We start from the raw sequence: 20,002 nt of genomic DNA, 5'->3' as shown, positions 1-20,002 counted from the left end.
ATAATATCAAAAACAAACAAATTAATCAAACAATTATACACTGCTTTGTTGTATTTTATTGAGGTTTTTCACTCTTGCAGGAAGGTGAGTTTCAGTAAAATGTAACATGTTCAGTGTTTGTACACAATACACCATTTACATTAAATTGATAAAACAGGTGGTTTCATTCATTGTTATAAATATGGTTGAAGAGCTAATTGTCCATATCCTTCCAAGCACATGTTCTGAACAGATAGTATTGTTTCAGATAGGCTTGAACGAATGTCTCATTGTTGCAGGAGAAATGGAAGGTCAAGCTCAATCATTCCTTGACTGAACTTCACATAAGCTGGAACCTCTTGTGAAGCTTGCTGCAGGTAACCATAAACAATGTTATTGAACTGATCCACAACATATATGAAAGTGTCCATAATGTATGCAAAAGCATTGATGAGCTGCTCCATACTTAGACCAGATATTTCAACAATAACATTCTTTACGACTTTGACAAGTTCAACATAGAAGGTATTGATTTTGATGAACACTGCATCTAAATAGTCAGACTTAACAGAGTCAACAAACTCCTGTGATTTCTCAACAATAGCCTTCAGGGTCTCACCTATCTTTACCAGCATTGTGTCAATACTCTCCATATTTTTCACAAAGTCAATCACTTCATCCAACACTTTCCTGAAACCCACTTTGAACTGCTCTAAGATCTGGACCCCATTGATGGCGTCACCAATTGGCATGCGTAATTTCATGCTGCTGATCTTCTGAACAAAGACACTATAATAGACCTCCATATTTTCATAGATAACTTTGGTGATTGAGTCTAGTGTAGTTGCAATGTTGCTTGTCAGCTTCTTCAGGACCTCAGGGAGAGTGGTCATCTCATCAGACATTGGCAGTTTGAACTGGGTCTCCCTCAAGACCTTGATGACTGCATCCAGGATGACTTGGACAGTCCTCTGGTATTCAACGATTATGTTCCTGAAGAAGATTGATAGCTGGCTCATTTGATCATCATAGTTGATTGCAGCATTGTAGACATCAGTGATGCGGGTAACGACACCACTCATGAACTCCTCCATGTTCCTTGTGATCTGGTACTTGTCAGCAAACATTTTGAATGAAGAGATGATCGAAGGGATTTTCATCTTGAGCTCAGTCAGCATTACTTTTGGTGCTTCCATGTTGTAGGCAATTTGAAGGTTCATCTTGTCAGCATCCCTGGAAGATGATCTGATGACCAAGATGTCAACATCAACATCTGGGACAGACTGTTGAATAGAAAAAAAGAAAATATTGTTTAGATATTTGTTTATTTTTGTATCCATTTGTTTGTTTGTTTTTTAAAGAAAAATAAATCTTAATTATACTCACAGGATAGCGACCATAGACTCTTGCAGCCATCTGAGATGGGGCTCTGCCATTGAGCTGCAAGCCCAGGAAGCCAGCAGAGGGGGTTGATACTGAAGCACTGATGCCATCTCTTTGAACAGCATAACGGAGGTTTATATCGGTGAAAGTGGGACTGGTGATGTCCACATTCAGGCGAGAGACACTGGAAGAGAGAGATATGATTTTCAATGAAAAATCCTCTCTACTTCTCAACCTGATAAACTTGATTTGTACATGTTAAATAAATGGTAAAGATGAGAATTAGCAGGGGAAAAAAGAGTATATTGAAAATGTACCTGTCATCAACCTGCCGCTTTCTCCTAAAATATATAGAAAAGGAGTTTATTATTATAATGTTAAAAAAACGATTTAACATATTGTGTATTTCAAAACAAATATTAAATGTTACCTCAAGGCCTGGGTAATTATGTGATTAACATCCATGTTGAAATCACTGTTTGTCAGGACAACCTTGGTAATCATGTTCAGGGCTTCATTCTCAAAGTTTGTAGTAATAGATGCTGTTGGAAGAAATTATTTTCTTTAGATTTTGTACTCAACATTTGGCAGATAAAACTAACATATGTATTTATAATGATATACAATATAGATAATATATTTCAGTGACTTACCATCCATGTCATATTCCAGGAAGACAATGACAGAGGTGGCAGATGATTTAAAGGTGACTTTGAAGACAGGAAAGTTGCCATCTACTACAGCTGCTAGGTTTGTGGTATACATGGGACTCACAAACTTGCCATTGGCGGAGATCTTCTGCTCGGCAGCTGTTACTTCAGCAACAGTTTTCTCGAAGATGATGAGCTCACCCAGGCTGCTGGGCTGAGAGATGTCAATCTCAATATCGGCATTGAAGGAAGACATTGGAGTAAAGTCAATGGTTGCCGAGGCAAGGTGTTTTCCATTAGTAATGAAATTGAACAGGTTTGCCTCGTTGTTGCCAGTGTATTTCAGCACTACATAGAGATGGCTCAGGGAAGCTTCAACAGCAAGATTCTCGTTTACATCCATGCTAATGACTTTGTTGGTGCCATAGTTAAGTTTTGCATCAGCAATAATCTTGGAGGTGGAGCGCAGGCCATTATTATTCAGGTAGAGATTAGCTTCATTATCCAGGATACCTACAACCAAATAGTCCTCAAGCACTGTGCCATCAATGTTTGCTCTGGTGGATGACTCCATGGAAATGTACTCAAAGGTTCCCTCTAGCTTCAGACTGTGGTCAGCCTCAGTCTTTCCAACAGCCTTGATAATTGGGAGGTTGAAATCAGCCTTCATCCTCAGGGTGGAGGCAGCATTTGCTTTGGTTATGGTATCTGCGACCAACTGTTGATTTGCTTCCAGGCTGAGAATAGGAAGGGCAATCTTTGCATTAGTAGCCACTGAGACTGCTGGTTCAAAAGTTTCAGTACTCATTGTGATAGTGCTGTCATGAGTGCCTTCAATGTGTCGATTCTCAAGGGACAGGGAATTGGCCAACTTGATTCCTCTCTTGGTGGTCAGACTTGTGGTGCCATCAAGCTTTGCTTGTAGACCCTCAAATACAGAGGCTGTGGTAGCTCCCAAACGGAATACGAGATCATCCTCAGTATACAGCCCAGCATTGACATTGAGATTGATAATGGCAGATTTGAAGGACAGTTCCGTGATCAGATTACCCACAGAGGGAATCTGCATCAGACCCATATCAACAAGTGGTGCGGTCTGGCTTTTCTTGTAAACAATCTTGGCATCTACATTAACAGTCTGCTCAGTGGTAGTTAAGATGTTCTTCAACCCAGTCTGTTCATAAAGGTTTAGGTTAGTGATAGCTGGAGTACGGAAGTCAATGAAAGGCAAGTCAATCTCCGGAATGTTAATGGGGGATGTCAGGAAGTCAAAATTGGCTTCACCATCAATAGCGACAAAGATGCCAGCCTCATTTTCATTGTTGTCAACAGTGAAGTTGTAGAATACTTTGTACTGATTAAGACGAGCCAGAGCTACTGTGTTCATCTGTTGAATATCAGTTTTGAAGATGGCTGAGTAATCATTCTGCAAGTCTACCTTAGCTGTCAGAGTTTCAAAAATGTTGACCTTGGCATTTCCCTTGTTTTGGAATTCAAAAATGATATCAAAAGGACGGGCTACAATGTTAATATCATTGGACAGGACTCCACTGACTGCACCATACAGTTCTGTGTCATGGTCTGCTTTCAGCTCAACCATCATATCATAAAGGCTGCCTTGTCCAGATGCCACAAGACGACTGTTCTTAATGAGTGGGGCCTCTGCCTCATTGCGGATATCAAACTTGAAGTAAGGAAAGCCAGATTCCACTGAAATTTGCTGCTTCATTTTTAAGATAGTAGAGTCTGTGTCACCAGTGAAAACTAGAGTGACAGTGCTGGGAGAGAGTGTCAACTGCATATTGCTCTTGTGGTTTCCATCATCAGCATTCACCTTGCCAGTGCCTGAATTGTCAACAGTTAAAGTGAAGGTGAGGTCATTTAAGTGACCAATTGATTTCTGGGTAAGAGCGGCTTCACTTCTGACATTGAAAATTGGGAGGTCCACAACATGTTTGTAAGTTGTCTCAAGAGAGGTAGACATTCCTCCTTCTACGGCAATAAAGGCTGTGTTCATAAATTCAGCAGTATAAGGTGTAGTGGTAACCTTTACTGTAGTCCTGGCTTGGGCTTGGCCTGATAGGCCATAGAGCATTACCGATGCCTGATGGTCAACTCCGACAGCTAAGTGGTGGAATTTAAGAGTCTCAGCTACAAGAATACGACTCATTTTTGGGATGGCGATACGGGCAGAGGACTCAAGGTTGTAATTAAGAAATTCAAAACTTGGAGATGCGGCCTCCGAGGTGAGGACTCCAGTGAACTTAGGTGTCAATTTGTTCTCGGTGGAGTTTTGGAACTCAGCGGACGTCTTTATGGTGTAGATGGGGGTGAGGAATTTGATCTCACCATAAATTTTGCCAAAGCAGGGGACCATGATCTTGCTTGGAATGGTTGGGAGCTTGATTTCAGGAACCTGGAGGGACTTAACAAACTTTTCTCCTGAAATGTTGGGGATAGAAAAGACTGGTATCTCTGGAAGAGTGATTTCTGGGAGGATTATTTCAGGCATGGTAGGGAGGAAGCTCATAGTCAGGTCTCCAAAGAAGGCATCAATGGAAGGCATTTTGATGTCAAAGTTCACAATAAAATCAATAAATTCAATGATTTTCTGCTTGATGTCATCAATAGAAATTGTAGTGGCCTTTACTGTGTGGAAGCCTAGGATGGTGAATTCAGGGATGTCCATCTGAGTTGGCATTTCAAACCTGTCAAGCGTATCCATGCTTAAAGTCATGGAAGGCACAACAAGATCAGTGAGGGGGATGATGAAAGATGGCATGGTCAACTGAACTTTTTTCAGCTCAGTAATGAGCCCAGTAATGATCTGCTCAATCTCGCTAGTGATTTTTTGCTCCGGTGTCATCTTCGTAAAGATGTCGGACATCACAGAGAACATTACATCGATGAGGGACATGGCACGGTAGTAGTAATCTTTCACTAATTTCACAGAAAACTCAATCAAAAATTTGACATCAAAATCTATAATTTCCTGCTTTATAAATTCAGCAGATCTCTTTAGTGTTTCAAGGACAACCTCATCAAATACGTCCTTTACAGGTTTGATAATTTCTACCATTCTAATTTCTCTCAGGCGTTCCATTAAGCCTCTTGCAGAGGATAAGACAAGATTGATCAAATCTATTGTTGCCTCAAGTTTCTGGGGGATTTCAAGAGTCCTAATCAGCTCATTCAGGTAAGATATGTAATTAGCAATAATTTGACTGACATAGTCCAGGACGTCACTGTAACTCAGGGCGTTAAGATTTTGCGCAAAGACTTCAATGTACATATTCAGCTGTTGAATCATATCCTTGACCTCAGTTGATTTCAAGTAGTTGATAGCTCCCTGGAAAAACTGCATGAATTTGGCTGGTATATCTGCATCTTTCACCATCTTGATCACAGCTGTAACAGTTTCCTCAATTCTGAACTGCTTGATGAGCTCCACAGCCTTTTCCAGGATAGCTTGAATCTTTTTCTCAGCTTCAAACATCACAATCATCTCTCTTATTTTGGTATAGAATTTGTTGAGTTTATCTAAGATGTCAAAGTCCTCAATTTTTCCCCTAATATAATTTATTATATCACTGAAAATCTCTGTGGGAAGGTCATTGGCTAGGAAATCAATAGCAGCATTGATGTTAATACGTGGGATGGACTTCTTCAGCTCAGTGACAAATGTCTGCATGTCAAAGGCCTCAATTGTCTGTTTCATTTCTCCAATGAATGTTTGTAGTTTTGCTTTGATTTCATAGTTGGCATCAATGTCATGCAGGAATGCAAATCCGCTGTCCCTCAGTTTTTCAAAGTCAATTGACTGGACCATCTCGCTTATGTTATCAATCATATATATAACCATAGCCTTGATGGTGTCATACTCCTCTTTAAAGGTATTCAGTAGCTGGATATTCTGAAGTGATTCAGAGAGGTCGATGTTATCAATTATCTCCTTCATTTTACCAGCAAAGTGCTGAATGTAAATACTGAGATCAGCCAGCAATTTTCCAACATTAACTTTCAGATTTATCAAAAAGGCCTCCACATCGGCCATTGAGATGGCATAGTCTTTGGTGAAATCACTGAAATACAGTTTCAGTTGATTTATGTTGCCTTCTACATTAAGTTGAGAAATAAAGTCACTCACATGACGGGGAAGGGCCTCAAGTTTCACCATTATCTCCTCATTGCTGATGTAGTCTCTTAGTGCTTCTGCGATCTGCACAACAAAGCCCTTGATGCCTTCCAAGATGGCAGGGAGATTTTCAATTAGGGGGATCTGAATTATATGACTGTCTGTGTTCTTGTCATACTTGAGGAAGCCAGAGATGGCGAATTCCTGGTTGTCTGTTGAATCTGTGTTAAGGATATTTGTGAGGATGATGCTAGAAACCTCAATTCCAGTTCTCTCAGCAGTGTTGTAAACACTCATGTCCTGATTGAAGGCATGCTCATTCATTTTAGACCTAAGTCTTAAACTTGTCTTCTGCTCTTGGAGAGACAGAAGAGTGTCCATCTTGTTGTCAAAGGTGGTCTCAAGGGAAAAACCATTATCTAGCTGCTGAGTGACTGATGCCCTGCTTTCATGTGAACTAGCAAAAGCTAGGGGCTGTGCTTTAAGGAGTAACTTGCCATAAAGCTGGGCACTGTGCTTTCCATACATGGTGATGTCTCCATCAGCATTGAAGATGGCATCAAGGTTGAAATCAAAAGGAACAATGCTGCAGCGGATTGTGTGATCAAAGCGCATTGCCTGTGAGATGAAACGGCTGTCGGTGGTGATGCTGGCAGCAAGACCAACAACCTCAAGCTCAGTGTTTTGGTTCATGTGAGTTCCAAAGAGTTTTCCAGTGGTGCTGCACTTTGCAATAGTAATCATATCAGCATACATTAGCTGGTAGGTGTGTTTGATCTCTTCCTCACCATAGATGGCTTTCAGGCTTCCAGTCAGTTCCATCTTGGAAAGCTCTGCCTGCAGCGTAGCCTCATTAATGAAGTTGGCAGCCAGAAGTTTCAAGTTGTTATTAACATTTGCAGAAGCAGTGTAAGGTTTCACGTCAACTGTGATATCATGAGTATACGTAACATACTCACTTGCTGTGGCCTCTGCCTTTGAGTTAAAGTCAAGACCAGAGAGAGTAATGGCAAGAGTGTTGGCATTGTCAAACTTGATGTCTTGCAATGCTGCCTTATTGGTAACGGATAATGTAACTCTTGAAGTGTCAAATCCAGCACTGAAAGTGTTTTCTAGGGACAGTGGGCTCTGTAGGGTGGTTGTTCCACTTGTGGTCAACCCATCCTTGTTCATTCTCAGAGTAGCCTTGTGATTAGCCTCATTGTCAAGAAGCTTCATGGAGGCATCGCTGTTTACAGCCAGACCACTGGCATCAAGAGAGGCAGTCAGCAGAGAGTAAACACGGTTTTCAGAGTGGTCTGCGTTTGTCTCCATCCTCATGACAAGTTCACCAGCACCAGCAGAGGCTTCAGCCTGGTTGCGAATCTTCATGCCAAGAGCAAGGGCATTTGCATCACATTTCAGTGACAATTTGTTGTCTTTGAAGGAAAGGTCAACAACATGTGTCAAAGCATCTTCAAAGGCAATGGTGTTGGACACAAGTGAGAATTCACCATTGGCAAGGGATGCTGCAATTGTGTTCTGCCCCCTAACAATTGTGGAGTCAAACTGAACATTAGAGTCAATCTTTGCTTCTGGCCTGAGTGGGAAGATGGTAAATGACTGTTTTGAAACCGTCTTGCCGTACATGGGTCCAGCCTTGAACATTCCCTCAAGATTGTTATCACCGGAGATTTCTTGAGTATTTATTCCAGCCATACCTGTGTGCTCCAGGGCAACGTTGATGCCAAATGGACTTGTGGCTTCAATCTTGCTGTTTGATTTCAAATTGATTTTGTTGGTGATGGTTACCTCCTCAATGATACTAACACTGGCCTCAATGAATTTATGAGCCAAAGAGCTCTTCAAATGGGCCTTGATGTAATCGGTGATGGACAGCATTCCTGAACCTGAATAAAACAAGTAGAATAAAAAAAGAAGAATAGTGATGAGTAGTGTGACTAAGATCACATGAATGAATAACAGAATTTCAACTTTAATTTTAACCTGTATTTAGGGTTTGGATGGGCGATACAAGAAATTCATTAAATATAATCACTCTGAAATACCTTCCATCTTCATTGACAGGATGTCAAGTGGAGAGGTCCCTTTCACATCAAACTTAGCAGAGTAGCTTGGAGTGTCCACAACATCTTTGCCAGCAACCATCGAGGCCTCCAGGTCATATATGTTACTGCTCATCTGAGTTGAAATTTCAGCTTTGCCAAAAAGAGGAACAGACAGAGTAAGGCTCTCAGGGACAACAAGGTCTGGGATAGGAATCTCCATAGAGACGATCTCCAGTCCAAACTGGGGCAGAGACATGCTAGGTGTTGTCAAAGCTGGTGGGAAGTTTAACTCCTCTGTTGACTTTCCTCCAAGAGGGAGAGGGATAGCAATGGTGAAGCGCTCATTGTTGAAGTAGTAAACAGCTTTGGCCTCACTGTTAAAAAGTCAAAAGTAAAATGCATTAATGCTTTGGGAAAACACTCAGATACTGTAGTTTAAATGTTTACTATGGATTGTATAACCCTTACTTATTCAAGAATAGTTTCTCTGGCAGGGAAATCTCAGGCATATCAGGTACTCTGAAGTTCTGAATGTATGGGAAATCAGCACCATATTTTTCCATGTAGTTGTTTGCTGCCTACAACAACAAGAAAGACATTGTTTTGATGGGCTTCATGTTTTTAGCAAACAAAACCTGAATTATTGGTATCAATTTCCAAAACTCTTACCTCCACAAATGTCTTGAAGATGTGACGGACTTTCATGTCAGTTCCTCCAACCTGTATGTCAAGAACTTCATTGCCGTATCTCTTAAATACTTCAGCTTTTGGCAGGATGGTGGTCTCGGTGTTTACATCAGACTTGAGCTCAAACTCAATCTTGTCAGAATCTACAGTAGGAGACATCATAGATATTTAGATACTCTTAACACAATAAAAGGTTGCATTTTTGATGTAAATAGAGCATTTGCAATTCATGTTTTGGCTTTGATTAGTGGTAACAGAAATGTTTAAACTTTTTCTGATTAATCACCTCCTCAAATGGAGTTGCCATTATACTGTTGTAACAGCACCGTGTGTCATTTTGGGCAACATATATTTTAATCGCATTCCTTTTACAGTAAGCTGTTTCTACATTTGCGATGTGACCCAGATTTTTATGCCTCTGTCTAAGAAGTGATGCCAATTAATTCAATTGTTATGTAAAATTCTGAAAAAGGGGTAAGAAATATTACCATATTTCATTGCAATTTTCTGCTCAGAGGTTGCGTCCATGAACTTGATTTCACTCTTCAGCTCCATTTCCAATTCTTCATCACGCTTCATGTTAGCTGTGACAGTGGCATCAGCATTAATTGATGGGACAAGAAGCTGGACTTGGAGCATACCCTCCCTCATGGCCTTCAGACTAAAAGATACACATCAAGTTAGTGTTATCTCAGTGATGATTAATGCCATTTCACAAGGATTTATGGTTAATTTCTTACTTAGCACGGCCAACCAGGGAGAGCTGAGGGATGTTCTTGTTTATAAAGTCCAGAGAGATGGAGTGGGTTCCTTTGCCCTTGGTGTTTCCATCGACAACACCCAGTCTGAGGCCAGCCTCCACATCATAGTCAGGGATCTCGATGTCAGCTGTGATAACATTCTTCCTTCTGTTATATTTCATGATTGCCCTGGCTTCAGTGGGGTCAGCACCTGTTATTGATCAACCAAAAGATTCAGCTTAAACAACTCCACTGAAATGGTTTGTTTCCAATTTGTGGTTTCCAATAGGATCCAGACAGATTTTTCATCATTGTACCTTCAGCCCTCAAAGTGAACTTCACAGAATCAACCTTCTGCCGACCCTCTTCTCCCTCCCGGAGGAGCTCATAGGCAACAGTGGCCGTGTACTCAGTGACTTCACCAGTAGGATGGAGCTCCACAGCAAATCTAATAAGGTAATTAATATTGTTAGTTAAACAAGTTAATCTGAGACTGTTATTTGTCTGTGGTTTAGAAATTCACACCCACTTGCTGTCTCCAGTGAAGGGAAAGTAGGGAGCTGTCTCTTGAGAGAAAGCATCAGTGTACTGCAGGGCTGTACAATATTTCATTCCAGCGAAGACAGGAGTGCACTCATTGACATCAACTTTGTCCATCACGAAAGGGGGAATGGTCCTCATCTCTGATCCAGTTACTGCCACCAAAGTGTTTCTAAATTTTGAACAAAACTATGTTAAATCTGACTTTGAATGTTCTCTTTCATCTAAATGTGGAAAGGTTAATCACACAGAATAGATAGACAAACATTTTCATTGTTTCCGTGGCACATACCATTGTCCACTAGACATTAGACATTATTACATTAGATTAAAATTCTAGTAATACTTACGTCATTCTGATGAGCTTTGTAGGCCTCGTTGGTGCAGGGATGGTCAACTTTACATTGTCACGTTCCATGGAGATCTTGGCATTGAGCCCACTCTCATGGAAAATGTTGGTGTGCATCTCCAATCCAGAATTTACATATTCAGGGATGTGGGAACCAATTTGAGTTACAAACTCAATGCCAGCAGAGGGCATGAAGGTAACTTCACTCTGTTTAGAAACATAGGGAAAATGTGAGCAGTTGTGTTGATGTTCCATAATAGCAAAATGCATATGTAGTACATTTATGTATAATTACCATGTCACGAGCAAACTTGAGTCCACCTTTGATACCAGGGGTGAAAGTACCAGACAGGGCAATCCTCAGAGGGACACCAGTTACGGTAGGCAGGAAGAATTCATTATCCATGAAGATGTAGTGGGCAAAGATTGTGTTGTCAGTATTAGTCATCAACGCCTTCATTAGCTGTGGAAAACAATACAAATACACAGATGTAACTCAGATAATAAACAAAAAATGACTAAATCTGTAACATTTTTGCAAAGAAAATAACTTGATGTACTTACATCAGTGGAGAACATCGTGAACATTCTGTCAATCATGGTGCCAGCTGAGAGGGCCATCTCCGCCATATCACTGGTCCTCAAATATCCCAGCTCATTTCCCAGAAGTCTCAGATAAACCATCGCCTCAGGAGACTGTGCGGCTTCCAGTTCCCTCACCAGTTTGTTGACATTGCGTCCAATCTCCCTCATCAGGCCCTGGGATGCCCATATACATAATGTTACTAAATTCATTGCTATTCGTAAAAATCCAGTTGCAGAATTCCAAAATATATATTTAATACATTTAATAGATTCAACAAATTTTGAATGAATACCTGTCTCTTCATCTTGTCCTTCTTCATAGCAGGCATGATATTCTGCAGGATCTCATCGACTTTAAGTGGCATGTTATCAGAGACAAAGTACATTGTCTTCAGGGCAGTGTCAGGGAAGAAGCCATTCGGTCCAAACAGGGCCTCAACAGTTGGTTCAAATCCTTTGCCCTCCATACCGATCTGTAAAGGATACAGTTCTCAACGGTCACAATTTCTATAAGAGATATCTCAAAGCACAATTTGGATGGAATATATCTGAGCATTTACCTCCATCATGTCAATTTCATAGCCAAATGCCTTCAGAGTCATTTCAAGCATGAGTTCCTTGGGCAGATAGCTGGTACCCTCAAAGATCATGTTGCCCTCTACAGATCCAACCTTGTAGTTGCGAGAGAACCTGGTGGGGTCCATGACTGACCCAATCTCATTCCCCTGCAGAGCATCATTGATCTTCTGTCTCAAACTGGAAAATAATTTTTTTTTAAATGCTACAGTTAAAACAAATAGTGCTCAAATGTGATTACTGTCTTAAATTAGACTATCAGCTTTTTGCTTACTCTCTGGTCTCAGGCTCCTTTGAGGACAAAATGTTGGTAATGTGAGAGATGACAAAGCTCTTGACTTGTTCGTCCTGCTCACTGGTCAAGGCATCAGCCAGCTGAGCCAGTTCACGTGGCTGGGGGTCCTTCATAAGTACCAGATAGGCAGCAATACGCTTTTGCATGGGGCTGGTGGTGTCCAAAAGCACTTGCATGAGAACATCTCTGCTCTGTGGTCAAAAGAGATTAACAAAATTAGTATCAGTAACGTAAAACACAATAATTCAAATAAAATAACAATCCAATGAAATAATCTGACTTGCCTCTTCAGGAACTGTGATCAGTCTGTACACTTGGATGGCAGCCTGCTGCACTTCCTGGGAAGCTGCAGGTTGGTTGACACACTGCATCACAGCAGATCTGAGTGCAGGACTAGCAGATACCACAGCTGGAGCCATGTTTCCAATGACCTAGAATCAACAGCGATAGTTGTCCTCAATGTGCAGAATCTGACTTCTCATCATTTCAAAGATCATCCATGACAGATCTTTGTGCATCAACTGGCATTTGTAATTCATTTCCTCAAACACCCCTCATCCCAACTGTTTCCTTTCCTTGTCTTATGCTATCACATTGGCTTTCCCCATTGGTTAACAACTAAGCAATGGATTTTTCTTCACTGCATTTTTAAATATAGCAGGGTAACACATTTTTAAGGTCTTATTTAACTTTGTCTTTTCTGCTTATAAATCCAAGGTCATTTTGTTGTTGCCCTGGAAATTACTTGTGACGTAACAACTGAACTGCATGACTTAAACATGATCAAACATACATAATTAAAATTTAAGCAGATAAGATGTTATGGAAATGACAATAATTTCAGATTTAAAATTTAAGTTACATACATTCAATGTTGTTCTGCTAATTGATGTTGTCGTTTGTCTCCAATTTGATCAACAGGGTGAGATACCTACCCTCAGTGTCATGAAGGTGTTGTCCCTGTCACCGGAACAGTCACCCAACTTAGCAGCCATGAACTCAGCCACGGACTGAATCTCAGGGATCAGTTTTCCTTCAGCTCCGTAAAACCTGTAGAATAGAAAATAGAAACAAAAAACATTGAGCTAAAAAATGATTCTCTTAGTTCTCTGTGTGGAATTCGTGGTTAATTTCACTCACCTCTTGACAACATTGCTCAGGGCATACATGATGGGCTTGCTGGGTAACTTTTTGGCCATCTCAAGCATGTCATTTATGAGGAGGGCAGAGGGATTGGACATGAGCCCCAAAGCAAAAACAGCAGCATCAATCTCGAGTAAAGGTCTATCTGAGGTCCTGAGGATCTGCATGATGGCACTGCTGCACTCAGGGGTTCCACACTGGGCCAGGACCTGGTAGGTCAGAGCAGGGGACGCAGCGATAGCCTCAGGAATGGCAGGACTCAGGGTCTCAGCCTTCATTCCACGGACCATGGTGACGAGCTTGTGGAAGAGGTTAGCCCTCCTCTCTCCCTCAGTTTCTGGAAGATTGGCCAGTTCCCTCAGGAGGTTCAGAGCTGCATCTGCATCCTGGACAACACTTTTGTCCTCAACAGTCTCCATGTGAAGACCCTTGACAATGTCACCTACAATACATAACAAATTTCGTTAAAATCACTTAACTGATAAGCTGATAAAACAATCAGCTATAAATCAAAAGAAATATAAGTTCATGAGAGGAACTTACTGCGATCAAAGACTCTGTCGTTGTGGGGAGAAACCTGAACCAGAGTGAGCTGTTGCTTTCCAACGTTGGTAACTCCATATTTTTCCCTGTAGAACGAAAACAAAGGGTTAAATTTTCACTGTATCAGCCAGGTAAGTACATACACTTCCCTAACAGAGCATTTTATAGTTTACATTACACGTCCTGACTTACTTGTGTGAGAAGGGAATGAGGATGTGGTTCTCAGTGCAGGACCCAGAGGTCATGTGTTTCTTCTCATTGTCAAATTTGTAGTTACAGGTCTGGGAGCTTCTGACCAGCTGAGCAAGAGGGTAGTGCTGAAAAACAAACAAATAATGTTATCAGTGTTGTTGATTATATGAAATTGTACTTTCGCAACATTCCAGATAACCATTTGTTTGTTTGTTTTTTAAATTACACAAGCAATAGTAGCTGTTTTCAGGGATGTAAAATTACTCCATATGCAACAAGTGATTTTTGATTTGTGACTAGCTACAGTATAGCACAGAAAATATGGTTAACGTATAGGGTTAGGGGTAGGCAGAGGGTTAGGGTTAGTTCAAATCAATTTTGTTTGATGTCTTACCATGCCAGTGATAAGTGCCAGGGGGCTTGTGTGATCTCTCATTGGGACAAATTTGTCACATCTGGACAGATCCCTGGTCAGGCTGATGTCAGTTGCAATATCCTCTCTAGCGTTCACGGTGTAATAGGTCTCACACTTGCCATGGATAGTGGGCTGAAAAGAGGATGTTACAGTTGATTAGAGGATAATGTACATGTGTTTAGTGTTCCATAGAAATTCATTTTTAAAAAATTTCTCAGTAAAAACCAAAGCATGGTTACTGTAAGTTTGACAGTGGTACTAAAGTATTTATCATGGTGTTATAGTTTGTTTGTTTTTCTTGTAAATCAATATACCATGTTCTTGTTCTTGTCCTCCTCCTCCAGAGGCACAGCCAGGGCAGAGATGATACCCCTCTTGAAGTTCAAGGTGGTTGTTGTCTCACCATCCTCGGGGTACAGTTTCACATTGTACACACCCTCAACCACAACCTTCAAAGGATACCTTAAAGTATACATGGGATGTGTAAATTTAATTATTGCTGCAAAACATCTTAAATACCAGAATTACAAAACAGTATCAGCAGTTATTCTCATCAAGTAACGTACCTCTCCATTTCAGCAGCAAAGGCGTCAGAGCTAGGTGCGGGTCCGAACACAGGGTTGCCATCTGCGTCCATGTCAATCACCTCACTCAGACTACAGCCGGTGGTGCGCACGATAAAACTGCAAGTCTGAGGTACTTCAATTTCAACCTGTAACAAAAGGTAAATGTTTTATTTCTCTGAGGGAAAGGAAAAAAAGCGCTCAATTTAGGTTGGTTTTGAAAAAAAATGTCTTACCATGCAAGAGGCCCTTGGTCCGTTCTGGAGTGGTGACGCTCCATTGATGGCATTCAAAGATTCAGCTTCATATTGGTATTCGTACTTGTGTAGGGTCTTGTACCTTTTTGCCACTAGAAAACAAAATCAATGATTGAAAGAGAGAATAAATGTATGTATGCATATATGTATGTTAAAGGAATCCATTTACTCTTATAAACGTGAAAATGTGAAGACTGGCTGTCAACACAAAAATCACTACAAGTAGTAACTTACACATGCAGAGTGGCTGATCTTCATCTTGGGCAACTGTTAGAAAAAGGCACATCATTTCATTTAGGTTTTTATAAACTATTGTGCATCCAAAAACAATCCGAAAGGCTGCAGAATAACATAATATTACATGCACCATAGCAATATTCATATGTGAAAAGCTATTATTGCATGGCTTTACAAATATGTGCATGACATGTTTTTTTTGTTTGTTTGTTTGTTTTACAATCCTTCTGTTATATATAATAATAAAAGTGATGCAAGATTATGTACAATATTTTTTAAACAATAATTTGGAAAATTTTGAAGCAATAGTATTGAGAAGTTTAAAATAACTTATACTGTTAGAAAATGTATAGTGTTTTCTAAGAACTACTCACAAGCCAAGGCAGATGTACTTAGGAGCAGCAAAAGACAGAGCTTTGAGTCCCCCATGATTGGGTTCGCTGAAGCTCCCTCCCTTAACGTAGGCGAGTACTCAGATGAGACTGGAGTGTCAGCTTCAGTCCAGGACTTTTATACCCACAGCTGGGCTCTGTCTGAAAGTAGGGGGGTGCAGACAGCAGTTTCAAAGTCCACTCCACCCTCCTGTGTGGAGGGACAAAGGGAAAAGGTTTTAAAGTACTTGTATCTCAAAGCACAGGCTTACAAAATTGATTGTTGGTGTTCAACATTCAAACTGTATCATATAAAACTGCAGTAAAAATGCATTTTATGGCTGTTTACATGCATTACAAGTAATTCATTAAAGAACATGAACGTTTAATTTAGATTCCAATGGTTTTATAAGGCTATGCTATTTCTAATACAATTCAGATGATCGATGAAGAGCTGCTATGTAAATTTACTTATTTTCTCAGTCATATCTGGGGTTGCTCCTTGGTGTTGCCTAGTTAAACGTGCCATTCATTCGAATTATTTTATTACTTGTGATTGACTGTTATCGATTATGAATATTTCTATGACAAAGTGCCAGACGGGTGGAGCTTGTGACTATAAAATCGAGTTTAATTGTTTTATATATAGTAATTTGAGGTGATAGGGTTTTAAATGTCCATAATCAGCTGGCAGAGGTTAATATTCTTGAAGAGCTACTGTGATAACACAAGTCAGTCAGTCAATCAAAAAAAGTTGAACAGCTGCAGTGTGGATTAGGTCATTGACTAGGCTCTCAGACTCTCATCAGTGAACACTGAGTGATCAAGGCGTGCTCTGAACACAAAGTCCCTCTATATGTGAAGAAGATAATAAAGTTATCAGCACCTTTATCTGTTGATGATATTAACTGAAAAACAAAAAAAGTGACACTTAAAGGTAACATTTCCTCTATTATGTAAATGCTGGATGTTTCCTTTAGTATTGATTTAGTCGTTTTAGTTACTGCTGTATTTACTAAGCACATTAATGATCATCCCTTTACGTGTACATGGTTTATCTTCTGGAATTTAACCGGTTTAATTTTACATTTAATTATATCTCCAAGTACCTTTGTACATGTATTAAATAAATGAAAAATAATCCTAGTCATACTACTTACAGTATAATACCTTGTAATGTGTCAGGCACTTGTTGCTCCGCCTTCACTGCCACCAGCCAAAATGAGAACTGTGGAAACATTTACCAAATTTCAATATGAGTTTTGATGATGAACTTTGATCTTCAAAGATTCAAAGTTCGATGCAAAGTTTGATTTGCTGTTTAACTTAGGTTTGCATCCATGTTTTTGGCAGAGACAGAACATAAAATTGACTTATTTTCCTCTAAATGATTTAGGCCAAATATAAAGCGTTTAACATACAGTGTTTGAGACTGCACAGCTTTGAATTACTACTTAATACTACTTCTAAATTCTCTTTTGTAAATGAATCACATAACTACATCTGAACATTGTGTAATAGCCTGTTGCAATATTCCTCCATCAGCACCTTTTTTAGAGGTTTGTCAGATACTGACAGTGTTTGCACTAACAGACATGTACACAGACAGAGTCCAAAGGGAGCCTAAGCCTCTGAACATTTTGTGTTTCATTTGCATTTTGGAGAGTTGAAACTCTTCTGCAGGATGTATTTGTCCAGTTTTATACTAATGCAGAAGTTTTAGTTTTAAAACTGATTTTAATGAAATTAGCCTTCTAGTCTTGTTCACACAGTGTGTGGGGCCTTCTTGAAGGTTTATCTCTACGAGGGTCATTGTGGTTGAGCAGCGCTCAGACAAGATCAGTGCCTCTGCATGCTTGATGCACAATGTCTTGAAGGAGAAGTGATGTTTTAAGAAACATAAAAATCTAAGTTTGATTCCAAAAGTAGGCTAATATTTTGCAGTAATCTGTTTAATCAAGGTTGTTAAATGCTTTTTTTGTTGTTGTTGAAGATTTTCATTTGTCACTATTGATTCCCCCGTTTTTAATGGGTTGGGGAAAGTCTGGAAGTCTGTAGTTAAAATTAGAGGAGGAAGATGAGAGAGACTGTGGAATCAGAAAAGGAATAAAAATAAGTGAAGAAACATGAGAGGCCACTATCACCTTATGATCAGCCGAAGTTTGGCTTAATGCCTTATTACAGTATTTTCAGTCAAAAAAAAAAAAAAAGCATAGCATACAGTCCTGCTGCCAGTGGCTACCTGAGGCGGCCGAGTCTAAACTCTGTGAACCTCCACACAGGTGACAGACATGTACAGCCCCCAGCAGGGCAGCTGTAGGCACTATTGCCAAATCGAACGTTTGGTGTAAAGGTCAGCAGTTCAATCAACTGAGATTGCTCACAAGGCCTGTTTAACTTTATTTAAAGTCTTAAAAGTGCATGTAGCTGCTTCATGATGTATGATCAAACTGCATGATAAAATGCATCATGAAAGTTTGGAAATAATGAAACCTCATAGAGATTTTAATACAGACACAGCAGTGCAGACATTATCAGCTGTATGCTTTGCTCTGCAGACTCCTTGACCACATTTATGGATTGTTGTGCTAAGTAGTTTGATAAATCTGCAATGCTTTCCATCAATCTTCTTTGTGTGTTGCAACTTATAAATTGGATTGTTGAAAAGGTGGTATTAGAAAAATAGCACATAATAACTTTTTTTCTTTACTAAACCTAAAGATCCTTTAGCCATCTAACTCACAGTTAGAATAAATGCATACACATGATGAATTTTTGCCCTTTTGCATAGCAATATGATTCCTGTTTACCAAAGACAACTGGGAGTGGAGAGGCCCTAGAGAATGTTTTATGTGCTTTCCAAAAAATAAATATTAATTTTCCGTTTGATGCACATTTTCTTTTACAATAAGTAGCTGCAAAAGATGTCTGAGTATTGCCCATTTTACATAAAAGTCTTGAGCACATTTTGATATTGCTTCATTCATACGTCTGTGTTGCATTGTGTGCACTAAATATGCAACATATGCAATACAATTAACATGCACTCATGTATTTACTATTCATAAACTTCAGATTGCATATCATTTAAGAAATAAAAATAAATAAATCTGCAACAATATTAGCTGTAAAATGCAGTTTGAAATACATGCCACTGCAGTCTACTGAACTCTTAGTCAATCTGATTGGTCAAATACTCGCTGAAAGTCCAGACACAGTGAAGTCATGCACAGGGTATCTCTGTGTCATAAACAGCCATGTTCACTCATTGTCATATTGTTCTTCAACTTTATCAAGAACTGAAAGATAAAATTTAGGACCCAACATAATAAAGGTTTCACTGACCGATGTGAAACCTGTGTAGATTTTATATTACATCAGAGAATACACAGAATTTGTGCATATACTGTACATCATGCACACTTGCATACTTTAAGTAAGTTTAAGTAACTTTAGGTTTAGTGTGGTCTAAAAAGAAAAGAATACATGGTCCAAAAATTGTAATCAATGCTATCTTTGTTTAAGATGTATACCTGTGCAGAGTCTGAGATAATTAGTGCAGATAAAATTACATTTAATGTTGAATCTAAAGTGCATTAAAATTTGCACTTTGCACAGAAAATACATTAAAAAATGCTTTTCATTTACTTTTGATATGCTCCCATACGTTGATTGGATCACTATGTTACTGCTTTTCACAGCTTAACGAACATCGTCTTTGAGAATATAGATGAATTATAATGATGTCTTAGATTTAGGGAGTTTGGCAGCAAAGAAAAGTTGCGTGTTACAGTAAAAATAGGATGAGGATACAGGATTGAATGAATGGAAAATGTATGGGTCTGACTTTTGGTATAGTGTGAATTTTAAAAGATATTTATATTCACAAAGAATCAACTTATTCTAACTCAGGCTCCACCGACCACACCAAATCCATCCAACAATTGAGATTTGATAGAGATATTTCAGTGTAATCCAAAAATGTCAAATCAGGGAAAGTCATTAGAATTGATCCTCTCGGGACCATGAATGTCTTGTTTGTGTGTGTGTGTGTGTGTGTGTGTGTGTGTGTGTGTGTGTGTGTGTGTGTGTGTGTGTGTGTGTGTGTGTGTGTGTGTGTGTGTGTGTGTGTGTGTGAGTGTGAGAGAGAGAGAGAGAGAGAGAGAGAGAGAGAGAGAGAGAGAGAGAGAGAGAGAGAGAGAGAGAGAGAAAGAGAGAAAGAGAGATCCTTGGCAAATGGCAAATGTGGTCCTCGAGCCAAGTACTGCAACAGGAACTATCACAGAGGACGTTCTTACACATGTTTATATATCT

At 39.7% G+C, this 20,002-nt stretch overlaps 1 protein-coding gene across 2 annotated transcripts; it reads right to left on the bottom strand.

Moving 5' to 3' along the window:
* Positions 1-33: 33 nt before the first annotated feature.
* apobb.1 (apolipoprotein Bb, tandem duplicate 1) lies at positions 34-16,968 on the bottom strand. Of its 2 annotated transcripts, none has more exons than XM_084000844.1 (30): positions 16,859-16,968; positions 15,692-15,899; positions 15,315-15,347; positions 15,060-15,172; positions 14,827-14,972; positions 14,575-14,722; positions 14,240-14,392; positions 13,846-13,970; positions 13,654-13,739; positions 13,108-13,552; positions 12,903-13,017; positions 12,252-12,398; positions 11,947-12,158; positions 11,657-11,852; positions 11,390-11,569; positions 11,076-11,270; positions 10,807-10,974; positions 10,513-10,718; positions 10,152-10,334; positions 9,940-10,070; positions 9,623-9,833; positions 9,371-9,543; positions 8,865-9,025; positions 8,664-8,773; positions 8,196-8,569; positions 2,016-8,036; positions 1,793-1,904; positions 1,680-1,703; positions 1,366-1,546; positions 34-1,262 (listed from the first exon to the last, which is right to left on the bottom strand). In XM_084000844.1, the coding sequence occupies exons 2-30, from the start codon at positions 15,744-15,746 to the stop codon at positions 267-269; spliced, it is 11,400 nt and encodes a 3,799-aa protein (XP_083856970.1). In that variant the 5' UTR covers positions 15,747-15,899; positions 16,859-16,968; the 3' UTR covers positions 34-266. The 2 variants fall into 2 exon arrangements, with proteins under 2 accessions (XP_083856970.1, XP_083856971.1); XM_084000845.1 differs by having other exon boundaries at positions 16,849-16,926.
* Between the last annotated feature and the right edge of the window lie 3,034 nt (positions 16,969-20,002).

The sequence above is a fragment of the Trachurus trachurus genome (assembly GCF_905171665.1).
Source record: "Trachurus trachurus genome assembly, chromosome: 24".
Lineage (NCBI taxonomy): Eukaryota > Metazoa > Chordata > Actinopteri > Carangiformes > Carangidae > Trachurus > Trachurus trachurus.
This window is presented reverse-complemented; position numbering and strand designations above follow the sequence as displayed.